The sequence below is a fragment of the Folsomia candida genome, unplaced genomic scaffold (assembly GCF_002217175.1).
Source record: "Folsomia candida strain VU population unplaced genomic scaffold, ASM221717v1 Fcan01_Sc022, whole genome shotgun sequence".
NCBI lineage: Eukaryota > Metazoa > Arthropoda > Collembola > Entomobryomorpha > Isotomidae > Folsomia > Folsomia candida.
This window is the reverse complement of record NW_019091214.1, coordinates 1,574,156-1,596,742: the sequence shown is the minus strand read 5'-3', so window position 1 is coordinate 1,596,742 and position 22,587 is coordinate 1,574,156. Positions and strand designations below refer to the sequence as shown.

Below are 22,587 nucleotides of genomic sequence, written 5' to 3'. Positions count from 1 at the left end.
GGTAAAAATCGTTGCTTTATTGGCACAAGCAATTCTGAATTGTGTTTTTAGCATGCGGCACGTTATGGGAAATATAGTAATTAATGGTACACAAAAAACGGTAAGAATGGAATCGCGAACGTTTTGAGATCCATTCATTTCTTGTAATAAAGGGTTGTTGAACGGGCAGAGGTTTTGCATATGGTAGTAATTTTTGCATGGAATTTATTTGCATGTGTAGTGCATGATTTCTTGCGGTAAAGTTGTGCAGAATTTTTTGGATTGGTATTCCATGATTTTTCCCTCTTGTTTTTTTGCAAGTGTGTTCATGTTTTTTTTGAATTTTTGAGATTCCGTGAGTTATCATGAAATCAAGAATTTTATGAGATTATATTTTTGTAAACGATTACGAAATAAAAAAATTTGTAACAAAAAACTTATCACCTCAAGTGTCTAAATAAATTTTAAAAACAAATAAATTTGCGAATTAAATTCGCAACAAAATCTCACAAATTTTTATAATTAACCCATGCCCCCTAAATGTTTAAGATTTTTTTTCTATGCAAATTTCTCTTCATTAAACGTCTTCAACTTTTGCATAGCTTTCTGATCTTTTTGTTGATCCGATTTGTTCCTGCACTTCCTCACAAGATACCAAATCAGTAGACTTGCCAGTAATAAAATGATGACCAGAATAATAATCACACCACCCGCGAAATACACCTGATTTTGAAAAGGATGTGAATACGAGGCTGGGGTCGTGACAAGGTCGTCGTCACCAGCGTTCAGGTCCAGGTCGTCAAGGTCATGACTCATCAAATGCGACGAAATCGTGGCATCCGAACGGATAAAATCCGGCCTCGAAGAATTGTCACACTTTTGAGCATTTTCCTCCCAAAACGAACCACGTGGGCAAGCACATTTTTTGTCAATGCATTCCAACCCTGCATAATTATTGCAGGATATGTAAATTTCTTCATCATCGTAATCATCTTCCTCACTTCCGGTATTGCAAAAAAGTCCATGGGATGCTAAACAGTCGCCCAGCGGGGTTTCCGCGTAACCATGGTAACACTGGCAGAGATCCCGGGTCCCGCAAAAGGCCCGTTTTATGCACTTCTTGCCCGCCGAGAGGTTACAGGGTTGCCCAACTTTTAGAAGGCAGGCGCCCTGTGATTCATCATAAATAGTGCCCGCTCCCGGGTAACAGGAACAAGTCGAATTTTCTGTACACGTCATCCCGAGGTCGGGTAAGCATTCATCCCCACTTCCGGTTTGACAGGGTGTCCCGACTGTGTGGTGGCAGAGGCCAGAATCCCGCGAAATGGCGAATTTGTGTTCACACAGGCACACGTGGTGGAGCACGTGGCACGTCGCGTGGGGAACGCATGGTAACGTGAGCGCGGAAGGAATGTCGACGGAAGTGAAAGGCACGACACAGTCGGTTCCATGCGTGCCTAGACAAGTTCCAGTGTCGAGATCGTAAATAAATCCGTCCCGGCAGGAGCACGTGGTGGAGAAAGGAGCACAAATCAGACCGGATTCGGTATGACAAGGATTCTTTAGGGAGCAATTTCTCCCCCCAAAACCGAGTAGGCAAGTCCCACCGGAAGTTGGGACGTAGTCGGGGAGGCATTCGCACGTGGAGGATCCGGAAGTGCAGGCAGCGTTAGAGACGCATGAATTATTGTTACCTTGACACGGTTGACCTACCGCGATTCGACAACCGGAAGTGGTACTTTCATTTTGATAAACGTGGCCTTCCTTGCATTGACACGTGCCCGATTCCACGTGGCAGGTATAGTCGCCACCCCCGCAAATTTCGTCTTCTTTGCATACCCGCCCGAAAATAGGATAACATTGATGTGCATCTTCTTCCTCTCCTGCTACCTCCGAATAATACCCGGGTAGGCACTCGCACATCCCGAAATGTCCGTCACCAATATTATAAATGCATTCCGCTCCCGCCCCACAACCAAGTTTTATTCCCATCCAAACCTTTAAATCGCACTGTCCGCCAATCGGGGGTACGCATGCGTCCTGCACGGAATCCCAGGCAAGGTCGGCATGACTGCAGGCACATTTTCCCTTCTCGCCCACTTCCGGTGTGTCACATGTCAGAAACTTTTCCGGGTTACATAGCTCCCATTTCGCATCGCATTTCGAACCATACACTCGTTTACATTCTTTCGCGTGGATGTAAGTTTCGAAGCCAGGGTTGCACGTGCACTCGCGCGTGGTGGGGGAGCACGTGGCGTTCGCGGTGCAGATGTGGGTCACGTTGTCGCAGTGGTCGCCGACCAGGGCGACGCCGCGACATGAAGATGACGACGAGGGCGCAGACGCGGAAAATCCGATTGATTCGAGGCGACGTTCTTCATCCTCGTCGCAGACGCAGCGATTGTCGAGACACGTGATAAAGTTGCCGGCACAGTCGGCTTCAGTTTCGCAGTGGTGCTGGGAGGAAAGGGAAAGGATGGAGGGAAATAAGAGGGCGAGAAGGAGGAGAAAGTTGGTTGTCATGGTGATTTTTTGAAATTTTTGAAAATTTGAATAATTTTGAGGTGTTTAACGTCGATGGATATTTTTGGGAATATTGTTAGTTTAAAAATTTTAAATGAGATTCGGACGTCTAACAGAGAAAGATAAAGTTTAATTAATTATGCGGCTATGTGGAGAAAAGTGGTTATAATGGGGACGAAATTTTGAAAAGTGGATAAATTTCACGACGATAAATACTTTTGGGAATTTTTTTTTATAAAAAATTTCAAAATAAGATAGAAGGGAAAGGATTAGTGGAAAATTGTAAAGTTTGAGATCTCATCTAGCCAATTGGGTATGTATAAATTGCAAGATTTACGAAATACGAAATATGAAAAAAATTGTCATGTATTTTTTTACAAAGGTTTTTCTACGGAAGATAAACGGGTAAAATTGTAAGGTTTATGCAATCTCGAAGAACTCTGTACTTTCACTGGAGCACTTTCACCTTGATGAAACGAGAGAGGATTTTTTCTTCTGGGAATTTTGTGCAATCTGGTTTGTGACGAGTGTTTACATGTTTTTTGCTTTGTTCTTTTTCCTCTCGTTTTCAGGGTTGTTTACACCAGTTGGATTTGCATGTCTGCATCCGTCTGAGGAACACCTGGTTAGGAAGAGATCAAAGTAAACAAGACGTATGCATGAGATCAAGTTTTTGCGCATTTACGTATTTATTATGGTTTTATTGCACCGTTTTAGGGCATGCAAAACTAGAAGGCTTTCGTAAAAACGGTTTTCAATATTTCCGGGTTTTTGGATTTTACAGGAAATACCACCACATTTTGTAAATATAGTCTGGTAAAATTTAAAAAGTGTGAGAAAATTTAGGTATTATTTTTGAAGAAAAATAATGAACAGTTAATTCGTATATGACAAGCAAGAAATGGTAAATACATGGTAGTTACAAAACAATTTTCATTGTAAAAAATCCAAGTCCGGTCATCGATTCTTTATAACAAAAATTTTTAACAGGTTTTTGGATGCCCTAAATTAGCACCTTTAGAAATTTTTGGGAAATTATTAGTTATAAAAATTGTTCGATTTTGTGGTTTCGGTCGTTTGGTAAAATATTTTATGGAAAAAGGTTAACTTCATGTGACCAATCTTGTCCGGTTTCACTACCACTTTTGTCATAAGTTTCATGTCAATGAGGTTTTGTGTTTTTCTATCAATTTGTTCAAATTTTTTTCTGTACAGTTTGGCACAATTTAGCACAGTTTGTGACCAATTTTGGATTTCAAATTTTGAAATCAAATGGATCGTAACTAATTGTGACGAAATCGTTTGTTTGTCGGTATCCGACTGAATTGATTTATTGGACGCAAGTTTTTTTTATCCAATTTGTTAACCCAGACAGAATATTTTATCTGGTAAAACAATAAAAAAAACTATTTTACACACGGCTTAAAACTCCAATTTAATTTCTTATCAAGATAATTCACGGTCTATGCAAGATTACAAAATTTTAGAGAAATTGTATCCTTGAAAAAAGTTAAACACTTTAGACATGATAAGGTACAAACTTTTGTAAAATTGCAGAAATTCGCTCATACATATGCATACTAAATTTTTTTGTAAAATCGTTTTGCAAATTTTGTGGCAACGAATGAATTCAAAGTATTACTTGAATTAGAGTTGCAAAATTTGTGAGATTTTATAAAAACTTTAGAAATCTGCATGACCATATTAAAATTTTTATTAGCCAATATTGCTTTTAGAAAGTTATTAACTTGGTAATATTGATGGAAATCGTACTTATCAAGACCCGTAACGAATTGTTTGTTACATATTTTTAATTTCTGTAAGTTCACGCGAATGTAATAGAATCAACTTTATAAATTTTGCAAACTTTGGCAAAATAAAGAGACGTTTAACATAAATTTTGTTACCTGATTTTTCTTCCCAATTTTGCAAATTTATGGAAATATTATAGAGCACACAAACTGTGCGTTGAATATCTCATGGTGAAAGTTTGTAAATTGATTTCATATAAACTTACTTACAAGATTACAAAGTAGACAAACTAACTATTAATCTGATTGGAATTTGCATACTATTTTTGGATAATTGTACTTAAGAAATTGCTAGTTTTTTTAGAGAAGGATGGACACGGATAATATCAGACCAGACGCCCACACATGTACATATTGCAAAAAAGCATATACATAAACTTGTTCACAACTACTTCACATTGCATGCATCGTCTCGTCTTCACTTGTGTAAAGTGGTGTCCAGCAAGACAAAGTTTATATATGCAGCTAAATGTCAAGCGTTATTATTTATTCAAGAGATAAACTGTTAAAAAAACGAGTGTAACAAAGGGAGGTAAATTACACATATGTGCAATTTACATATTTTAATTTACATAAAATATGACTATTATATTGTGAAGTATTCCCCGTTACCAAAAGTGCCTTGATCATTTGTGACATTTGACCTCATCTACACGGTCAATGGGGTGTCGCAGGTCAAAATGGATGTGCTCAGTGTATGCTAAACGTGTTTTTAGATATGTGTGACCTTTGACCTCCTCACAAAAATGAGGAGGTTGAAATAACTTCCTTAGTTGGACATCTCCTTGAAAATATTATCGATTTGAGTCCTCACATGATGTCGTTTTAATTTAAAGAAATCAAGGCCTATGACCTGGCGCTGTGACCTTGTGACCTACATCGCCCGTTTTCTAATTAGGTCTGCTGACCCTTGCTGTGAATAAGTTAGATTTCAAATTTCAAGTCTCTATGTCGTTACATTAACGAGTTTTATCGGACCAACAGCCAGACAGACCGAAACACGGACGGACATAAAGATCTTATAAAGGGATTTCACAACTTGCTAAAATTGGTGAAACTTTACTTTGAGTAAAAATAAATTGGAGCAGAATAGAAATAAATTTATTATTTATGACCAAAATTATAATCGATTCGACGCCGTTAATTTTTTTTCTGAAAAATTATTACCTAAATTTATATTTAGATTTCCATTGTAACTCTCGAAACGAAGAATGAAATGGACACAAATTCAGAAGTCACGTCTCTCCTTAACTGAAACCAGATTGGTGTGAGTATCGACTTATTATAGCGGAAATGCACGTAAACTGATAAGTGAGAGCTGGGAAACACTCTTAAAAATGGGTGGGATTATCATTTGGAAACCAGTTGGTAAAAAGTATTGACAAATTTTCATTTACAATCCGGTATAAAAATTATTGAGAATCTGTCAAAAAATCAGTCAATTTTTCTGGTAAAAATTATTACCAAACCGGTAACAACTTACTAAATAACTTTTCATATCTGTACCTATTGCAAAAGCTATTACCAACAGAAAATTTCCAGTTATCAAAGTAAAATATAAAATATAGACATTTAATAAATATTTTGACGATATGAGACGCATTTTTTCGTTCAAAGAAATTAGTCCTCGAAAAATCCAGAGCTTCAGAAATGCAAATTTTGCGAAAATTCTTAGTTTTATATTTTTTATCTACATATTTACATATCCATTTCGTGAATATTTTGGCGTTTTTCGTAAATTTTTCGCAAATAAGTTACATATCCGCCCTCTGATAATAAAGGATAAATTTATTTGCCTAATTATTAAGTGATGTCATGTTTACTGTATCGTGATGAGTAAGGTGTTGAGTAAATAGAGCGAGATTACTGAGAAGAGAGTGATGAGCCAGGGCAATAAATCGGTCGGTGAGGTGTTATCTGGACCCAAAAGTGTGCGAGAATGTGTGCTAAGCCTCACCTTTTGATCTTGATGAGAAATCCGTGCTTTTTTATGACCCACAAAATAATAAAAGCTAAACTGCCCCTGAGAAGGATTAATTCGTCTGGGCCATTTTTTCCTGGAAGTTAAGTCGGCGTTGTTTAGCACACTAAATTCGTAAATTAATTATTAAACACTTGAAGAAATTGTGGTTAGTTATTTATCACCACGCGGTAATAACCTATGTATTACCACACTGCACAATGGGCGAATTCACGTCAAACTTGGTAAACTTTGTAAGCAAACCGAGAGTAAATTCAGGCTTTAAGACGAGTATTTCGAGCAAATTTATTTATTTCTGTGGTAAAACGTTTTGTATTTTCGCAAAAAAATAATTTTCCAAATGTGATATGTAAATTGTTTGCAAATTCATGTCACCTATCACGCTTGTTTAAGTTGGTAAAAAAATCTACATATGTAAACTTTGCAAATTATAAACCATGCAAAATATTGATAAAAAATTCAGAAAAACTTTTTTATATTGAAATTGGCACGATTTCTGGTAGCAAGTAATTTTGTAAATTTGTCCCTTTTTAAGAAATTTTTGACACATGAGTTCCGAAAATTTTGAAGCAATTCGACGAAAATGTGGAATTAATTGGAAACTTGTTTTGTTTTGTTGTCTGATAAGTGAATGAAACTCGAGCAATTTATTCTGTATGAGTGACACGGATAAAATGTTGGAGCTTACTGATGATGATACAGCGAAATATGTATCTAATCTCGTCGCTTTTGTGTGTCTTTCTCCATGACCAGGTTACATTTATGAGGGGAGATTAAGAGATTAGTTTGGCTCGTCTGGCAACATAGATCGGCACAGTTGTCGTCCATCGGCAATTTTCTGGGTCAAGTTTTTTCTATGCAGATTTTTATTTTTTATGTTGCGTATATTTCTCGTTTTCTTTTTAAATTTCCGTAACTAAATTTCATATTTTTTATTATTATTTGTTTTTGAAAAATTTTGAAGCAAATTTTCATGCTTTACGCTTTTCGCAATTTGTATGTCTTGTTTTATGATTTTTTACGATTTTGTACGATTTTTGATGATGTTTTATTTTCTAAACAATTTTTCAGTATTTTGTAAGAACTATTTTTTTTAGATTTTTTTACGATTTCGTACGATTCTTGAATCGTAATTTTCGCCATTTTTTTACGTCCATCGTCCATGCCGACGTATGCGTGTCGATTTTTCAGATAGATTTGTTTGGTTTTGGATATGCATTTAATTTCTGGTGGCATTTCGTAATTTGTTATATTCCGATGTACAGAGAGCCAAGGTATTTGTATTCTTGTGAAGGTGTAAATCTTTGTAGATTCGTGTTTGTAGATAAAAGCAAATGGTAATTTCATTATGTTTTTGTGCAGCCGGATTTATTTATTTTAAGGGAACGTGCACCCTGGGTGGCATCGATACAGGTACCTAAATGTTAATTATTGCATGGGTAAAAATTCTATGAAAATCGGTGGCATCCTTTATGCATAGCATTACTCCTTGGTCGGCCTCACTTTGTCGTTTAGCACGTGTGCACAAGAAATTTGTAAAAGTTGCGAAATGGACATGGAATTTATGAATAAGTAAAAAAAAAAGTGTTAATTTTTCCATACTGCGTTTCATTCAAGATAAGTGAAGCTGAAAGAATTGAAATTATGTTTTAAAAAGTTGGGAAGTTGTGGAAATTTAAATTTTTGAGAGAGTATTTTTTTTTGTTAAAATAAATGTATTTCAAATTTTAAAAGTTGACTAAATTGTTAGATTGAAACGCCAACAAAAAAAATTGTGATTTTCTTTAGGGGAAATTACTACCAGATTTTTTGAGAGGACAAGCCGAATCTTTTTTTATTATTATGTTTTTTCAAAGTTGGGAACTTGTGGAAATATACATTTTTGAAAGTAATTTTTATTCAAATATTTTTTGCTAAGGAGAGTACAAATATATTTTAAATTTTAAAAGTTGACTAAATTGTCGGATTAAAACGCCAACAAAAAAAAATTTGTGATTTGTTTTAGGAAAAGCAAATAGCAAATTCTCTGGGAAGATAACTTAAATTTTTAAATTTAAATTTTTAATGCGTAAAACAGTAAGATTAATTAATTCAGTAAAACAAAAATATCAACTATTCTCCAAAAAAATGAGATAAATTTACTAGAAATGTGACCACTTTGACGTTGATTCTTGCCAAACTTGGGGGATTTTGATGTTTGAGAAAAATTAGTATAGTTGAAAATGTACCTTAAAATAATGAAATTTGAACGAATTTTTTAAAAATTTAGTATTAAAAATAAAACCAGGGCTAGATGAATCTGGATGAAACTATTTAGCAAATAGATATTTAGGTTGAACAAATTTGGCGTTAATGCAATGCAAAACTTGCAATAAACTGAAAAACGATTCCGGAGAAAGTAAAATTTCCGGAAAGTATGAAATGTTTCAATTGTTTATTCATCCCGTTATTTTTTTAGGAATCGATACATGTACCAAGAGATTTACGAAAATATATACACATTAATTAACATAATTAGAAATTTGTATACTTCTGCAGAAAACAAAACTTAATTAATAATCACGAATCAACAGGACGAGGATACAAAGATATCACATGATAAGTATTTATCTAGGTCAATAATTCATGTAGAAAAAAAGAGGAAATTTTTCATATTTTGAAAATCTTGGGCATCGAAAAAGTAGGAAATTTGTCACAATTTGGAACACTTGTAGAATACTTGACGCCACAAAAAGTCATGGTTTCTGGGAGACCACGATTTTTACGGAGAAACTGATCCCGAAAGTGGACTTTTTTAACACTTAATGGCCGTTTCCATTTCCATTTTGCTTGGTTAATCCGGCATCTCTCGCCATTCCAGTGAAAATAGAGTCCGGTTGAGCCAAGAGATTCGGAACGGTGTCAAACTCGACGACTTCTCCCTTGTCGAGCACCATAACGCTGGAGAAAATAATACTGTAATAAATACCCGGGTATTATGCGAATTATTTTAACAATTACCGTGTCGAATCCATAATTGTGTTGAGTCTGTGAGCAATCGTGATAACGGTGGCGTCCTTGAACTCTTTGCGTATCGTGGCTTGGATGAGGTCGTCTGTGTCGAGGTCAATCGCGGCGGTGGCCTCGCTAGTTTTTAGAATTAAAGGAAACAAATTAATAAAATTCTAAAAAATAATAATCAAATTTTTTTTAACTTACTCTAAACAAAGAATTTTAGTTTTACGCAGCAGAGCGCGAGCCAAACATACGAGCTGTCTCTGACCGACGCTGTAAAAAGGGAATAAAGAATATCAAAATTAAGTATTCACCTGGTAAAAAATGAAAAACGTTTTGAGAAATAAATTCCATTTTTGATGAAAAAAAGTAGGCAAAATAGGTTTGCAAGACTGTCAAAAACGGCAATTTCAATTCAAAATATGTGAAACCCAATTTTGCATAATTTTGTCTAAAAAGTCAACTTTTTGCCTTGCATCTACATAAATACCTCAAATTTTCACCCCCTTCCGCGATTTCATGCGTTAACCCGGCCGGTAATGAGGTGACGAAATCCTTGAGATGAGCCAACTCCAAAGTTTGCCAAATAACTTGGTCAGAATATGACTCGAAGGGGTCCAAATTCATGCGAAGAGTGCCCGAAAATAGAACCGGGTCCTGGAAATTAAAGGATAAATGAATATTATTCGAATTTTTGCAACGTTTGAAAAAAATCAGATTGAATTTTGCCCGTACCTGTGGAATGATGGTGATCCTACCGCGGACATCGTGCAAGCCGAGGCGTCCAATGTCTTCACCGTCAATGGAAATTGATCCCCCGGCGGGTTCAATAATTCTGAAAAGGGCCAAAGTAAGGGACGATTTGCCGGCCCCGGTTCGACCAACAATTCCAACCTGAATCAAAAAGTAGAAATATTATATTAGGTAGAAATTGATAATCTTCATGCAGGAATATTTTGTGGCTTCATTTCATGACCCACGTGTCTCAAAGCACGTGTAAATCTCAAACAAATTGAGTTTTGAAAAATATATATTTCGCAAATATGTCGGTAAATTTTTTCTAATGTTTCGATGATTCATTTTTTTAAATATAGACTTGTAACAAATCTAACCTTTTCTCCGGGTTGAATAGAAAAGCTAACATTCCTTAAAACGAGATCTAGTCCGGGGCGATATCTAGTTTTGTACGCGTTAAAGATCATGGCTCCCTTGTCGGGCCAGGATGGCGACGGTTTTTTGGACGGAATTTCCCACGGGGCTTCCTAATTTTTAGGGGAAATTAAATTGCTAATTAGTTCCTATTAATTTGTTATTTACGTAAAAAAGAAATTTTTAAATTGTGTAAATTTCTAAACATTATTCTACAAAATGTTTACGCCTGCTTACGAGTTCAATTTAAATTTAAATCAAAATTGACCATAAAAATTCAAAATTTGAAGAGAAAAACAGAAAAGCTAAGTTTGTTAAAACACAAATTTCCACAGTTTAAAAATTTAGCATGAGCCAATACCCGAATACTTACTTGGGGAGCTTCCGAGTACTCTGCCATTCTTTCAACAGCGACAATATTCGTTTCTGGAAAAAATAGGAAATCAATTACTGATTATTACAAAATACAACATTACAAAAAAGTTGACGCAACGCACCGACATCGCTCGTGAATCGGACGAGCATGAGTAATCCGCCCGTAATTTGCAGGGCGTAGGATACGGATAAGCCGACAAGTCCAGGCGATATCGTTTCCCTGCCCAAAACAGCAAACAACGCGGCGAAAAGGACCACCGTATTCCCGATGGTTTCAAGTCGCTGGAAAAAGCGTGGAAATTTGTAAGTTTAGAATTTTTCAAGTTTGTAGGGTGAATTTCTGGTTAGGAAATTTGTGCAAATTTTATTCAAATTATGAATACCAAATTAGCACAGTTTACAAAGTAGGAACGAATTTTAAAGTTGAAGTTTTATCAAATTAGGGAAAAATTGACTCGGAAACGATTTCGAAATTTAAAGCTTAGAAGTGTTTGACTTAAAAAGAATGTCATTTTACTATGAAATTTTGAAAAATTAAGACTTTTCTACTAATCGAACATCAAAAAATCTAAATTTAGGAAACAATCTAAATTTTGGAAAAATTTGCAAAATAATCAAAAATTCCAAATAGGTTTTGAGATTAAGCATTTATTTACCACTGCGAGCCATCGATTCGCTACGACGCTACAATAGAACGAAATCTGATTGTGATCCACTTTAGCTTCAGAATCGAGCACGAAGCGCTCTTGTTGTCGATACGCGCGGATGGTCGAAGCGCCCGAAATAGTTTCACCGAAATGTGAATAAATCGGAGAGCGGGTGACAGACTCGAGACGTTTCAATTGACGGGACGACGCCACGTAGAATTTCTGCAGAATTTTTAATAAAAAAAAGTTAATAAGCGCGGAAGAGGGAAGTTCAAATTTTGTCAATATAAGTACCTGAATAAAGTAGTAAATTAACGTTATTGGCACCACGACAGCCGCAAAAATTGGCGTGCTGTATGAAATAACGACCAATGTTGCGAATACCTGAAAAGGAAATTTGCAAAATTAGAAAAATTTAGAACATTAATTTCAAAAATTTGGAAATTCTGACTAAATTTTTGAATTTTTTCTCACGTTGAAAATCCCGTTCATCAAATATCTCAAAAACAGTGGTAAAATTGAGTCCAAAATGTCGACGTCTTTCGCAAAGCGGTTCACAATGCGGCCAATCGGCGTCGTGTCGAAGAAATGCATGGGCGCTTGTAATATCCTCTTTAACATTTTGAGATGCAACCCCGCCGCGGATTTGACCGTTCCGAGCGCCATGACCACTGTTCCAGTCAGAATTGCGATGGCTGGAAGAGAAAAATAACTAATTTAGCAAATTGTTTGCAAAATAAAAAGTTGATTGTGAGTAAATTTGCTCACAAAAATCACACAGGAAAATCTTTTACGAAATGTGACAAATTTTGCAAATCGTGGACTATATGCCATCCTCAATTTTTGCAAGTTTGAAGCTATACTAAAGTTGCCGTACTTTTTTCAAATTTACAAAATTTGTATCGGAAACAATTCAAAAATGGTACAACTTGTAGCAAAAGACGAATGAAAAAACTGAAGACGTTTGCTCAAGTTTGCTGAAATAAAGAACGTCCGGGAATGAATGGGAATGCGCGCTCTAGCGAGTATATTGACAAATCAATAAACCCGCGAACTATAATAATTTAAATTTCTGAAAGCCCACTTCATTAGGGTCAATTTGGTATATCACTCTTAAATTTCAAAAATGGATAAGGGTAGAAGAAGCTTGTTTGAAAGGGAGCTGTTAGCAAAACGAGTGATGGAGTTCTACAACACGACAGCCAACCGAGACTCCAAGGTGACCTGGAACTTTTTTAAGCAGGAAGGAATTCCAAGTTCAAATGTGTATTCCTACATAAAAAAGTTCAAGGATTCCGAAAATGTGCAATTCAAGAAGCCAGCTGGTCGTCCGGCGAAGCTAGCGACCACTCGAGTGAAAAATAGAATTGAAAAAATTTTCAAAACCAAGCCATCAACGTCAGTAGCTGTAGCTGCCAGGAAAGTCAAAATTTCCAAAAGCTACCTGGGGGAAATTAAGGTCCATAAATTAGGAATCAAAGCAAGGACCAAAAAACCTGCACCAAATTACAAGCCCGTACAAGAAAGTCGGATCAAGGATTGCTGTCAAAAATTGTTGAAGAAAATGCGTGGAAAAGTAGTGATCCTGGATGACGAAACGTATGTTCCGGTTGACCCTTCAAATCTTCCAGGGCGTCATTTTTTTCATAGCTCGGATCCCTCTGAAGTGGCTTATGAAGAAAAAGTACAAAAAAAAGACAAATTTCCAAAGAAATATTGCATTTGGCAATGCATCTCCAGTCACGGACATGTATCAGACCCGGTAGTTCTCGAAGGGAATATCAATCAAGATATTTATCTGAAAAATTGCGTCAAGGCTGGATTGGAAGCATTTATTAATAGGTTTCACAAAAATGATAAAGTTTTGTTTTGGCCTGACCTCGCCACTTGTCACTATGCAAAGAAAGTGACCGAGTACCTCAGAAAGAAAAATATTGATTTCGTACCAAAAGATATCAACCCACCTAATGTACCCCAACTCCGCCCAATCGAAAAATTCTGGGCACGTTCTAAGTCAGTATACTCCCGGCTTCAAGATGTGCCTGACACCTTTCGAAAATTCAAAGGACGATGGAAGAAAATCACCTCGGAAGTGGCAAAAACTTCGGGAAAAAATTTAATGAAAAATCTTCGCAAGAAAATCGAACTAGTCGCCAACGGGGGTGTGGCGGCCTTAGCTATTAATTAAATTATGTAGGTACGTATTTGGTATTATACATATGCAAAAAGTTTAAAATTCCGATAACTCATTGTGATTTTATGACCACATTTTCAGACCATTCCCATTCATTCCCGGACGTTCTTTAATTTTGCTATGATTTTTTGCGAGTACACACCTTGCATGACGCCCAGACCGCCGTAAACGCCTAAATAATAATCTCTCGTGGCAGCGTCTTGAGTCCCATTTTGTGTCGCATTTTGTGCAGACCATTCCGACAACCAGAGATTAGCTCCCACCGCAAATCCTTAAAAATTAAATAAATAAATAAAAAACTAGGAACGATTTTTAGAATAATTCTGAAATTTTGAAACCTTGAAAAGTAAGGTAGAGGAAAAATGTGGAAATTGTAATTCCCCATCCGGCCGCTCGAAAATAATCGAGGTAAACGGATGCCTTGACCCCCTCAGTTTCTGACTTCTCTGATTCAATCAACTTATCCATTCCGGCCGCAATGGAGCCCGTTATCGAAGCGTGACTGAGACGGCGCTTGTTATCCACGTCGCGTTCTTTCGCCTGGCGGGGAAAAATAAATTAATACATTGATAACCAATTTTAAATAATTAAATCAAAATATTTAACTTAGCCCAAAAGAGTAAATAAAAAATTTTTGTGTATTCTCAAAATTTCGAACCATTGATTTTTAGCAAAAATTGAAAACTCCACTTTTTCACAACAAGTTTAAAATTTAGTCGAAAATTTGCTCACCAAATCGATAACGCTTGACCCAATCCGTCTCCTTATGCTGGATTCCGTACTGGTGAGAAATTCACTGTCGCTCTGACCGCTTTCACTTGGTCGTCGCTTCCTTTCCCGAATAACGGATAAGGCCTTATCACCCACCGCCGACTCGAGAGATGCGATCAATCCGGACCCGTCAAATTCTGTGGCGTCCTCTGAAGTCATGTGGACGCTCAAAAAGTCGGCAAACGCGCCCTATTTTCAAAATTATTGATTTTAATTTAATTTTCCCCAAGTACGAACAGATTCCTCACCTTTTTATCCACTAGTTCTTGATAAGTTCCACTCTCACTTATCTGACCATCCTTGAGAACAAAAATGTTATTCATGGCGGGCAAATAGACGACCCCGTGGGTCACGAGGACACGTGTTTTCCTCCTCAAAATTCCTTTCGGTCCGAGCAATTTCTCGAAAATGTGCTTTCCCACGTGCGCATCGACAGCTGAGAGCGGATCATCGAAAAGGTATAGGTCTGCATTCGAATACGCCGCTCGCGCGAGTGCGACGCGCTGTTTCTGTCCACCGCTCAAATTAATTCCCTAAAAATTGAGGGAAGAATTAGTGGAATATTTCCGAATTGTGGATAACTAAAAAAACATCGAGGAAATCTTTACCTTTTCTCCGATTTCGGTTTTATCTCCGGCCGGTAATATTTCCAAGTCAGGTCGCAGTGCGCAGGCGTCGATAACTTTGTCGTAGCGGACGGGATCGAAGGGTTTTCCGAATAGGATGTTATCTCGCAGGGTCGCGTTTTGGATCCAGGCTTGCTGCGCGACGTAGGCGATGGTTCCCTGATAAAAACAGAAAATATTGTAAATTTGGCACTTTGTGCTTGTAAGTTGCGCCAACATTATAGCTTAATTATGGCACAAGTTAGGCTCAAATTATTACCCGCGTATTAACTTTTCCACTAATTTTGGTCAATTCTCCCAAAAGAGCGGAAAGCAGGGTGGATTTTCCAGAACCGACGACGCCCACCACAGCGACCATTGCGCCATCCTGGACGCGCATCGTGATATCGCGCAGTGCTGGCGTACTAACGGTGGATTCGTCTTCCCAGGCAAATGTCCCCTTCTCAATTACGATTGGATCGGCTAAAAATGAAATTAAATAATTGGTAATAAAGTAATTGGGATTAAAATTGAAAATTAATTCGATAATCAATTAAAATTTTAAATTAATCGAGCCTTAATAGATAAATATTGACCTTCATCTTCCTCATGACTGACTGCGGTGACGTCAATCTCCTCCGAATTCATGTAACGATCTATCCTCTTGATCGCGACGACGGCCTACAGTTTACATTTTTTTAATTCACACAAAAAATCCATTTATACATTTTTCAAAACATAACCAAAATTTCTTAAAAAAAACTCACCTGAACAAAATTAACGATGATCAAGGGCTAGAAAATAAACAAATACAAAAAATTAAATTTTTCCGTTCAGCGCTCCTAAAATAATAATTCCTACTCACCAAAAACGTCAACGGAACACTCATCGCGTTAAAAAGTGACAACGACACGAAGATTTTATGCGCATCCAATACATTTTCTTCACTAAGTAACACATACGTTCCGAACGTGCTGATCGCAACGAGAAACGGGGAACAGGTCCACAACACGTTGGAATACGCGTTGAGAAACGCCGTCTTTTTCAACACGTCCAGCTCCACGTGGCGAATTTCCGTAATCTGTTTTTCAAAACAGGGTTCCCACGCGTACAATTTGAGGACTTTGATCCCAGACAACATTTCATTCATGAGTTTGACCCGCTCGTCTTTTTTCTTCATTTGGGTGACTTGTAATTTTCTAATTTTCCCCGCAATTATGGCGTTCACCGGAAGCATGAGGACCATGACAAAGAGCCCGGCGAGCGAGGCGGGGCCTAAAATTCCCCACAGGAAGTAGACCGAAAGCCCGATGATGAACGGACCGCTCCAGAGGAAGTAGGCGAATTGGGCGAATTCTGTGCACCGCTGGACATCGACAGACATGAGGTTGACGATTTCGCCCACGGTGGACTCTGTCGAGGGGAAAAATAGTTTAAAGAAGAGCCAGGAAGATTTGAAATTTTGGGGGATATTAAATTGGAAGGTGTGCATAGCGTAGTGATTTAAAATTCGTGGTTATTTGGGCGAACACTGCTTACCGGAATTTCTAATAAGAAATTTAAATTGGGGGAGGAAAATTTTCAAAAAACGGAAATATCAAAATCTTATTTCGATCTATATATTTTTTTAGGATTTTAAAAGATTTAAAATTCCTAGCGAATAAAAACGCAGAAATATTTACCCCGTTTTGCCGAATTCGACAAGAGTAGCGCCTTCCTGTAGATGGCCGACACGAGCGCGGTCCTCCCCCTCATTCCCGCCATGTAGAAACGATGCGTCGCTTGAGCAGTGACGACCGTGGCGAGAAAAGCGCTCCCGAAAAGGATACATGCGTAAAAGACGCCTTTCCATGTCGGCTCCTTTGTCGGGTCAGATTCCACGTAGGAAATTAACAAACTGGAGGAAAAACACGGGTCAAAATTGTAATTAATAAATTTATAAACATTAACTCACTTCAAAATTTGTGGTGACACAAAAACAAGCAAATCTGGGATGAATTTGATAAAAACGCCGAGCAGATAGGGAAGTCCGAACGCCTTGAGGAGCGCATACAGAACGGTGACCTCCTTTTTTGTGGAGGGGGACGTTCCATCGACGAACTTGACTTGCATGTCCGTCTCGCCGGGGTGGCTTTTCGTCCCGCTGAAAAAGGAAGCGTGGAAATGTAAAAATTTTACGACAACTTTGGGAAATTATACCGAAATATGGGAAAGATTTAGGAGATTATTTTTAAAAATTAGCAGCAATTTTGCATAATTTTTCATGAAATGTGACACTATTTTGGAATCGTTTCTATAATTGGAAGAAACTTATTTTCTCTAGTTTAGAAAGGTCTGTCAATTTGAGAATTTGGAAAAATGTACACTTTGTTAAAACAATTTTGAAAAAATAGGTAAAAAGAGTGAAAGTCAAAATCGAATCGATATATTGTACTAAATCGTAAAAATCATAATATTTTTCTCACTTTGCGACCTGTTCCGGTTTGAGGAAGGCTTTATTGAGGTTGTGCGGATAGTAGGTGTCGAACCGGTTGACGATATATTTCGACCGGTCGATGACATTCAAATCCCAGAGGTCCACATATTCCAACGGCTTTCGAAACCCTTTCCACGCCAGAGGAGTAAACCAATGGAAGAGGAGTTGCGAAAAGTAGGACGATGTCATTTCTGGACATGGTTTCTGTATCAAAAAAATTAGGTGTAAAAACCGGAAATTTGTAAAAATTAGAGAAATTTTCGTACCCCTTTTAAGTTAAGATGTCCATAAGAGGGTCGCGCATCGGGAAAAATATGCAGTAAAAATAACCCCGCGACGACAGGAAAGTACACAATTTCTAAAATATATGTCGCCACCGCAGAGGAGGATGGAGCTTGATCAGGTTCCTGGAAAAAAAGAGTAGCAATTTTGCATTAAAATATATAAAATTTTGCCATAAAATGAGGAATATTGGTCCTAAAGTGAAAAATTTGTACTTCAAACTGAGAAACTCTTTAAGAATGAGTAATTATCCTTTAAAATAGGAAAATTACGCAGTAAAAATCAGAAATAAATATTAACTTTTGATCTGAAATTTTGCCTTCAAATTGGAAATTATCGCCCAAAAATTCAAAATTTTGATTAAAAAATTGATAATTATTCCCTAAATTTGACCCCTGTCCCTACAAAAAATTACCTCTCCCACCGCTAAGAGCACCGATCTGAAATGCACTCCTTGCGCCAAGACGAGTAAAAGTGACCACACGGATTGGACCCCGGACGACTGGACGCCGCGTCCCTTCGAGTATAAGAGCAACGCGAGGAACAAGATCTACCGAAAAAAAAACATCCTATAAAAAATCCGTTCAGAAATTGAAACACCTTTCCTTTGACTTGACCTACATATGTCGCAATTTTGATCGCCGGCCCATAAATATCAGCATTAAAAGAGGGCTCAGCCCCTCTCGCGAGGAGAAGAAAGGTCAAATCTACGCCCGCGAGGAGGACGGCGAACCCCATTTTCGCCACGTTCAACGGATTCCATGGAATTGGGGAGGCGGCGTTTGGATTATTCGACGAGGCGCGGAGGTCGAACACGGCGCAGAGCCAGAGAAACAAGGCCGGAAACCAGGTCAGCACAGTTTTTCGAAAGCACGGGGTCAAGTCGGGCGTCTCGGTGTGCCAGGCGAGGTCAGTGTCCTGAAAAGGACAATACAATTTTAAGAACAATGAACAGAACATGACGAGATTTTTAATTTCTTACCCAGAATGTGGACCCGCAAAATCCTTGTAAATCCATGATAAGGTCAATCAATTACTTCCGGTGTGGGTGGACTAATTAACTAACTAAATTGGGTCATATCGAATCGACTTCACTTCACTTTTCACGTTCTGAAATTATTTGCTGAGAATTATTTAAAAACTGAGCAATTCCAGCATGTGTAACGCTCAGCAGGTGATTTGTTTTGGTTTGAAAAGTCTGGACCAAATAATAATACCCGGGTTTTCTGTTTTATTTTATCACGTTTCACTTGGGAGCAAGAGCTCAGAGAGAAATAAATCCGGGTAGAATATGATGGCTGGCTACCACTAATTTATATGAGTAATTAAGAATTAGTTACGTAAAATTGTGGTTATCCAGTCGAATTGATAAGTGTGTACAATGGGTCACGCGGAGTTTGATATCTTTTGCCGTCTCGTTAAAACAAAGGTGAACTCGCCATGAAATTCCAGCCCACAACTAAAAACTGTCTGTGAATGGTTTATTCAACTTGATAATTAACTTTTTTATGCAAATCGATCTGACAGATAAGGCCTTTTGTGGGCTGAAACAAAAACGAGCACAATACATAAGTAGATAAGATATTAAACTTTTATTATAGTTTTCATACACAAAATTCAATAGCTCGTTAATTTGACGTGAATGAATTCCTGTTAAAGTATGATGAAATTAATTACCGAATTGAGACTGGCTGTCAATTAAATAGTTATTTTAATTATTATTAAATAACTCCGAGTTCTTTTAATACTGAGAAGTTGGAGTCAAAATACAATTATTATAAAATTTTGTCATCACGTGTGGTGACTTAATATTTTAAATCTCTTTAAGAAAAGTCGTGACTGCCTCGTATTCAAGAAGAGTCATGTGAAAATTGAACTATTTATGTTTGCACGTGGTAAACTAAATACTGTAAAAACAATGATAAGGTAGTTATGTAGCTGCGTAGTGCGTACTGTTTCGTCGTGGGAAAAGGTTCACTCTCGTGATAAGGTGTTATCCAATCCAGAAGTAAATAAAAGACAGATACATAAATACACACACAATTCAGTACACACTTTGTACATATGTAAATTTGTATGCAGTCTCGTCACGTGGAGATTTATGTACATATGTGGACGACGTTGCGAGAGATACTGGAAACTGGGGGCTTGGCTTGGCTTGTGATATGCACCGGTGGTCGGCCGTCGGGTTATGTGGCAGATTAGGCAGAAACGTTAAATGACGACGGGTAATTTGGTTAATGTGTTGTGCAAAAAAGACGGCCGGCGCTTGTTGCACATATATGTATGCAAAATTTCGTGTATTATTGTCTAAGCTACGAATGACGGGTCGATATCTACAGATATTTATTTAGCAGCAGCAAAACAGCTCAACGTTTTCTTAATGTCCAGCATAGTTTGGATATGAAATAATAACCTTCATGTTTTTTACGATCTCCTGCTGCCAAATAGAGTCTGCATGCACTATAATATAAGCTGCAAGGCCATCCGTTCGTGACTGGAAGAGGAGGATGAGTCGACAGGGTCCATATGTGTGTAAAAGTGGAGGTCCGTGCATAAAGAATTTGATGGGCTACAAAGCATATCAATCAGGTAAATATTATGCAAATTGTTTGCGCAGGTCCTCCCTAATCTGAGGGAGGGGGTTTAAAAAAAGAAACTAAAAGGTGCAATTATCTATAGAGCAGAGAGCAGTTTGGTTGGAGAGGAATATCCCGTGGTTAGAATTGCATGCGATTTAATGACGGCCTACTGCATGTGTGTGTAGCAAAAGTACTTAATATGGGCAGGTAAAAGATGAGAATCTTTGGTGTGTTTTGCAAGCTGTAGGAGTCTCACAGCCGAGTCTGGAGTCTCACATTCCCACATAATATTGCTTGCGGTGATGGATGGATGATTGAGCAAAATTGGGAAGATGAGATTTTTCGGGCTTGTATGTCATGCAGCAGATAGATTCTCATCTTTTTTTGCATGTGGAGTGCCACGTTTCGTTCTAAGATTACGAAATCTCGCAAATTTTGTTTTTCTTGTCATTCTTAAATATGTAGTAGTATTTATACTAAAAGTTATTACTTTTTCGTGTTTTGGTATATCGAAAAACAAAACTGTGTAGATGCGATTGTATTTATTTAGACAATTTTTGCAGAAATAAATCAAGACTCATCTTCTTTTGACAGTAATCCCAATTTGTTTATAACGCACAATTGAGTGAGATTTGTGCCAGTTAGTAATAATTTTGCAGGGGACGTGCAGGAGGATCTCGTACTTTTTTTGGAGCGGGTTCAACCAGAGTTTTTAGTGTAATTAAGGAGAAAATTGTTATGAAAAAGTGTATAAAGTTGGGGAAAATACCAAATTTTAATGGAAGAAGTGATCGATTTTTTTTGCAATCGATCAGGCTATAATTTAGGTGTAATTGTGGAAAAATAGCAAAAACACCATCCTTTCTGCAGCGTCTCATAAGAAATATTTATTTACACGAGTTGAAGATGAAGTTTAAATTTATTAATTGAACGCGTGTTACATTATCGCGTGTCTGGTTTCATTTTTTTCTTTAAGCTGCATGCATGCAGCAGCAGCAGAACAAATGTAGTTTAAAATTAAAGCATTATTTAATCAAGTCCAATTAAAGGGTTAAATGTTTATTTACCAAAATACACGACGATAAATGTCATGCTGTCAAGATTGCTGAATGGCTAAATTTAACAGTAAACAATGAACTTAGGATAATTTGACTATCTGTCAAAATTTTGGCAAAATTAGGAATTTTAATTGGTATTATATGGAAAGTTTGTGAATGTGGTAAGATGTATTTTAAACCGATTTGCAGGTGAAAAAAGTTGAACCTCAAAAATTACCCCTTTTGCATAAATATAACATAAACAAATTTATTGTCGGTGGATAAAGTGAAAATTTTTATGGGACTATTTCCAAATATTTCAAAATTTTAGACGAATTTATAAATAGACACGACAAACGGCCAATTGAGGAACCAAAAGTATTACATCTGGACGAAATTATGATAATTTGAATATTAAACTTAAATAAACCTGGCGTTAAAACGGTGCAATTTCGTAATTTGACATTTCTTAATATTCGAACGTTACGTTTTTTTTTACATTTTGACGATCGCGATATATTTAGTATGACAATGACTGTACTAGAAGTAAGTCGAATACGCTACGGTCAAGTAAAGTCAAGTCAAATAATATCAGTTAATATAAAATGGTTTCCAATTCATGGCACAATTGCTATAAATTTAAGAATTTCGCAAATTTGATTTCCTATTCCTTCAACATTGTGACGGCGCAGATGCCGTCGAAAAATGAACAAAATTACCGTCGCTGCCGAAAAACTTGTCGAAAAATGAACAAAATTGTCGTCGCTGCCAAAAACTTGTTGGCGTCGACACCTGGACAAAAAACGTTCGTGGCCAACTTTTTAATCAACATTATTTAAAAATGCAATACAACTCTGTTGGCTAAGAAAGTGAACAAAAAACGGCTTTTTCAACCTCTTCAAAGAGGGACATCTTCTCAGAAATTTATGAATATTCATAAATTCCTCCATTTATTTATGCTATACAAAAAAATGAAAAGTTATAAATTTGCATACATACTTTTCACTTTAGCATGATCCTAAATAGGTCACTTTCATTTTAACCATTTAATAATTTTGATATATTGGTGATACGTCGTTTAGAAAAATAATGAATATAATGGATGTTAAGTTGATTTAATAGATAAAAGATCAGAATTCTCGATAATGAAGTATTTGCTGAATCGAAAAAAATGGAAACAA

At 37.0% G+C, this 22,587-nt stretch overlaps 2 protein-coding genes and 1 long non-coding RNA gene across 4 annotated transcripts; 1 reads left to right on the top strand and 2 right to left on the bottom strand.

Moving 5' to 3' along the window:
* Positions 1–15: 15 nt before the first annotated feature.
* On the bottom strand, positions 16–6,986 carry LOC110858834 (multiple epidermal growth factor-like domains protein 10). 2 transcript variants are annotated; one of them, XM_022107721.2, is made up of 2 exons: positions 6,271–6,986; positions 16–3,124 (listed from the first exon to the last, which is right to left on the bottom strand). In XM_022107721.2, exon 2 carries the CDS (start codon positions 2,500–2,502, stop codon positions 538–540), a length of 1,965 nt encoding a protein of 654 aa, XP_021963413.1. In that variant the 5' UTR covers positions 2,503–3,124; positions 6,271–6,986; the 3' UTR covers positions 16–537. The 2 variants fall into 2 exon arrangements, with proteins under 2 accessions (XP_021963413.1, XP_035714756.1); XM_035858863.1 differs by lacking the exon at positions 6,271–6,986 and adding an exon at positions 5,481–5,815.
* A 393-nt stretch (positions 6,987–7,379) lies between these two features.
* LOC118438492 lies at positions 7,380–8,968 on the top strand. The gene is made up of 2 exons (XR_004836837.1): positions 7,380–7,568; positions 7,657–8,968. It is a non-coding gene; the product is annotated as an uncharacterized LOC118438492 (long non-coding RNA).
* LOC110858665 (multidrug resistance-associated protein 1) lies at positions 8,712–20,069 on the bottom strand. Its single transcript, XM_035858883.1, has 27 exons — positions 18,770–20,069; positions 18,409–18,705; positions 18,203–18,337; positions 17,772–17,912; positions 17,495–17,709; positions 16,984–17,172; positions 16,712–16,926; positions 15,895–16,442; positions 15,797–15,823; positions 15,626–15,710; positions 15,310–15,512; positions 15,033–15,209; positions 14,673–14,957; positions 14,386–14,613; positions 13,992–14,193; positions 13,796–13,924; positions 11,934–12,154; positions 11,754–11,843; positions 11,469–11,681; positions 10,935–11,094; positions 10,811–10,863; positions 10,401–10,550; positions 10,024–10,182; positions 9,779–9,945; positions 9,493–9,561; positions 9,295–9,420; positions 8,712–9,234 (listed from the first exon to the last, which is right to left on the bottom strand). The coding sequence occupies exons 1-27, from the start codon at positions 18,803–18,805 to the stop codon at positions 9,096–9,098; spliced, it is 4,659 nt and encodes a 1,552-aa protein (XP_035714776.1). The 5' UTR covers positions 18,806–20,069; the 3' UTR covers positions 8,712–9,095.
* Between the last annotated feature and the right edge of the window lie 2,518 nt (positions 20,070–22,587).

What these genes read in the sequence shown, in the direction of transcription:
- LOC110858665 (XM_035858883.1), bottom strand. Translation starts at nt 18,805, where the DNA reads ATGGATTTACAAGGATTTTGCGGGTCCACATTCTGG. An exon ending in TTTGCGGGTCCACATTCTGG is followed by an intron (nt 18,706 to 18,769) that starts GTAAGAAATTAA and finishes TGTCCTTTTCAG; the next exon opens with GACACTGACCTCGCCTGGCA. An exon ending in AAACCGAAATCGGAGAAAAG is followed by an intron (nt 14,958 to 15,032) that starts GTAAAGATTTCC and finishes CTCAATTTTTAG; the next exon opens with GGAATTAATTTGAGCGGTGG.
- LOC110858834 (XM_022107721.2), bottom strand. Translation starts at nt 2,502, where the DNA reads ATGACAACCAACTTTCTCCTCCTTCTCGCCCTCTTATTTCCCTCCATC.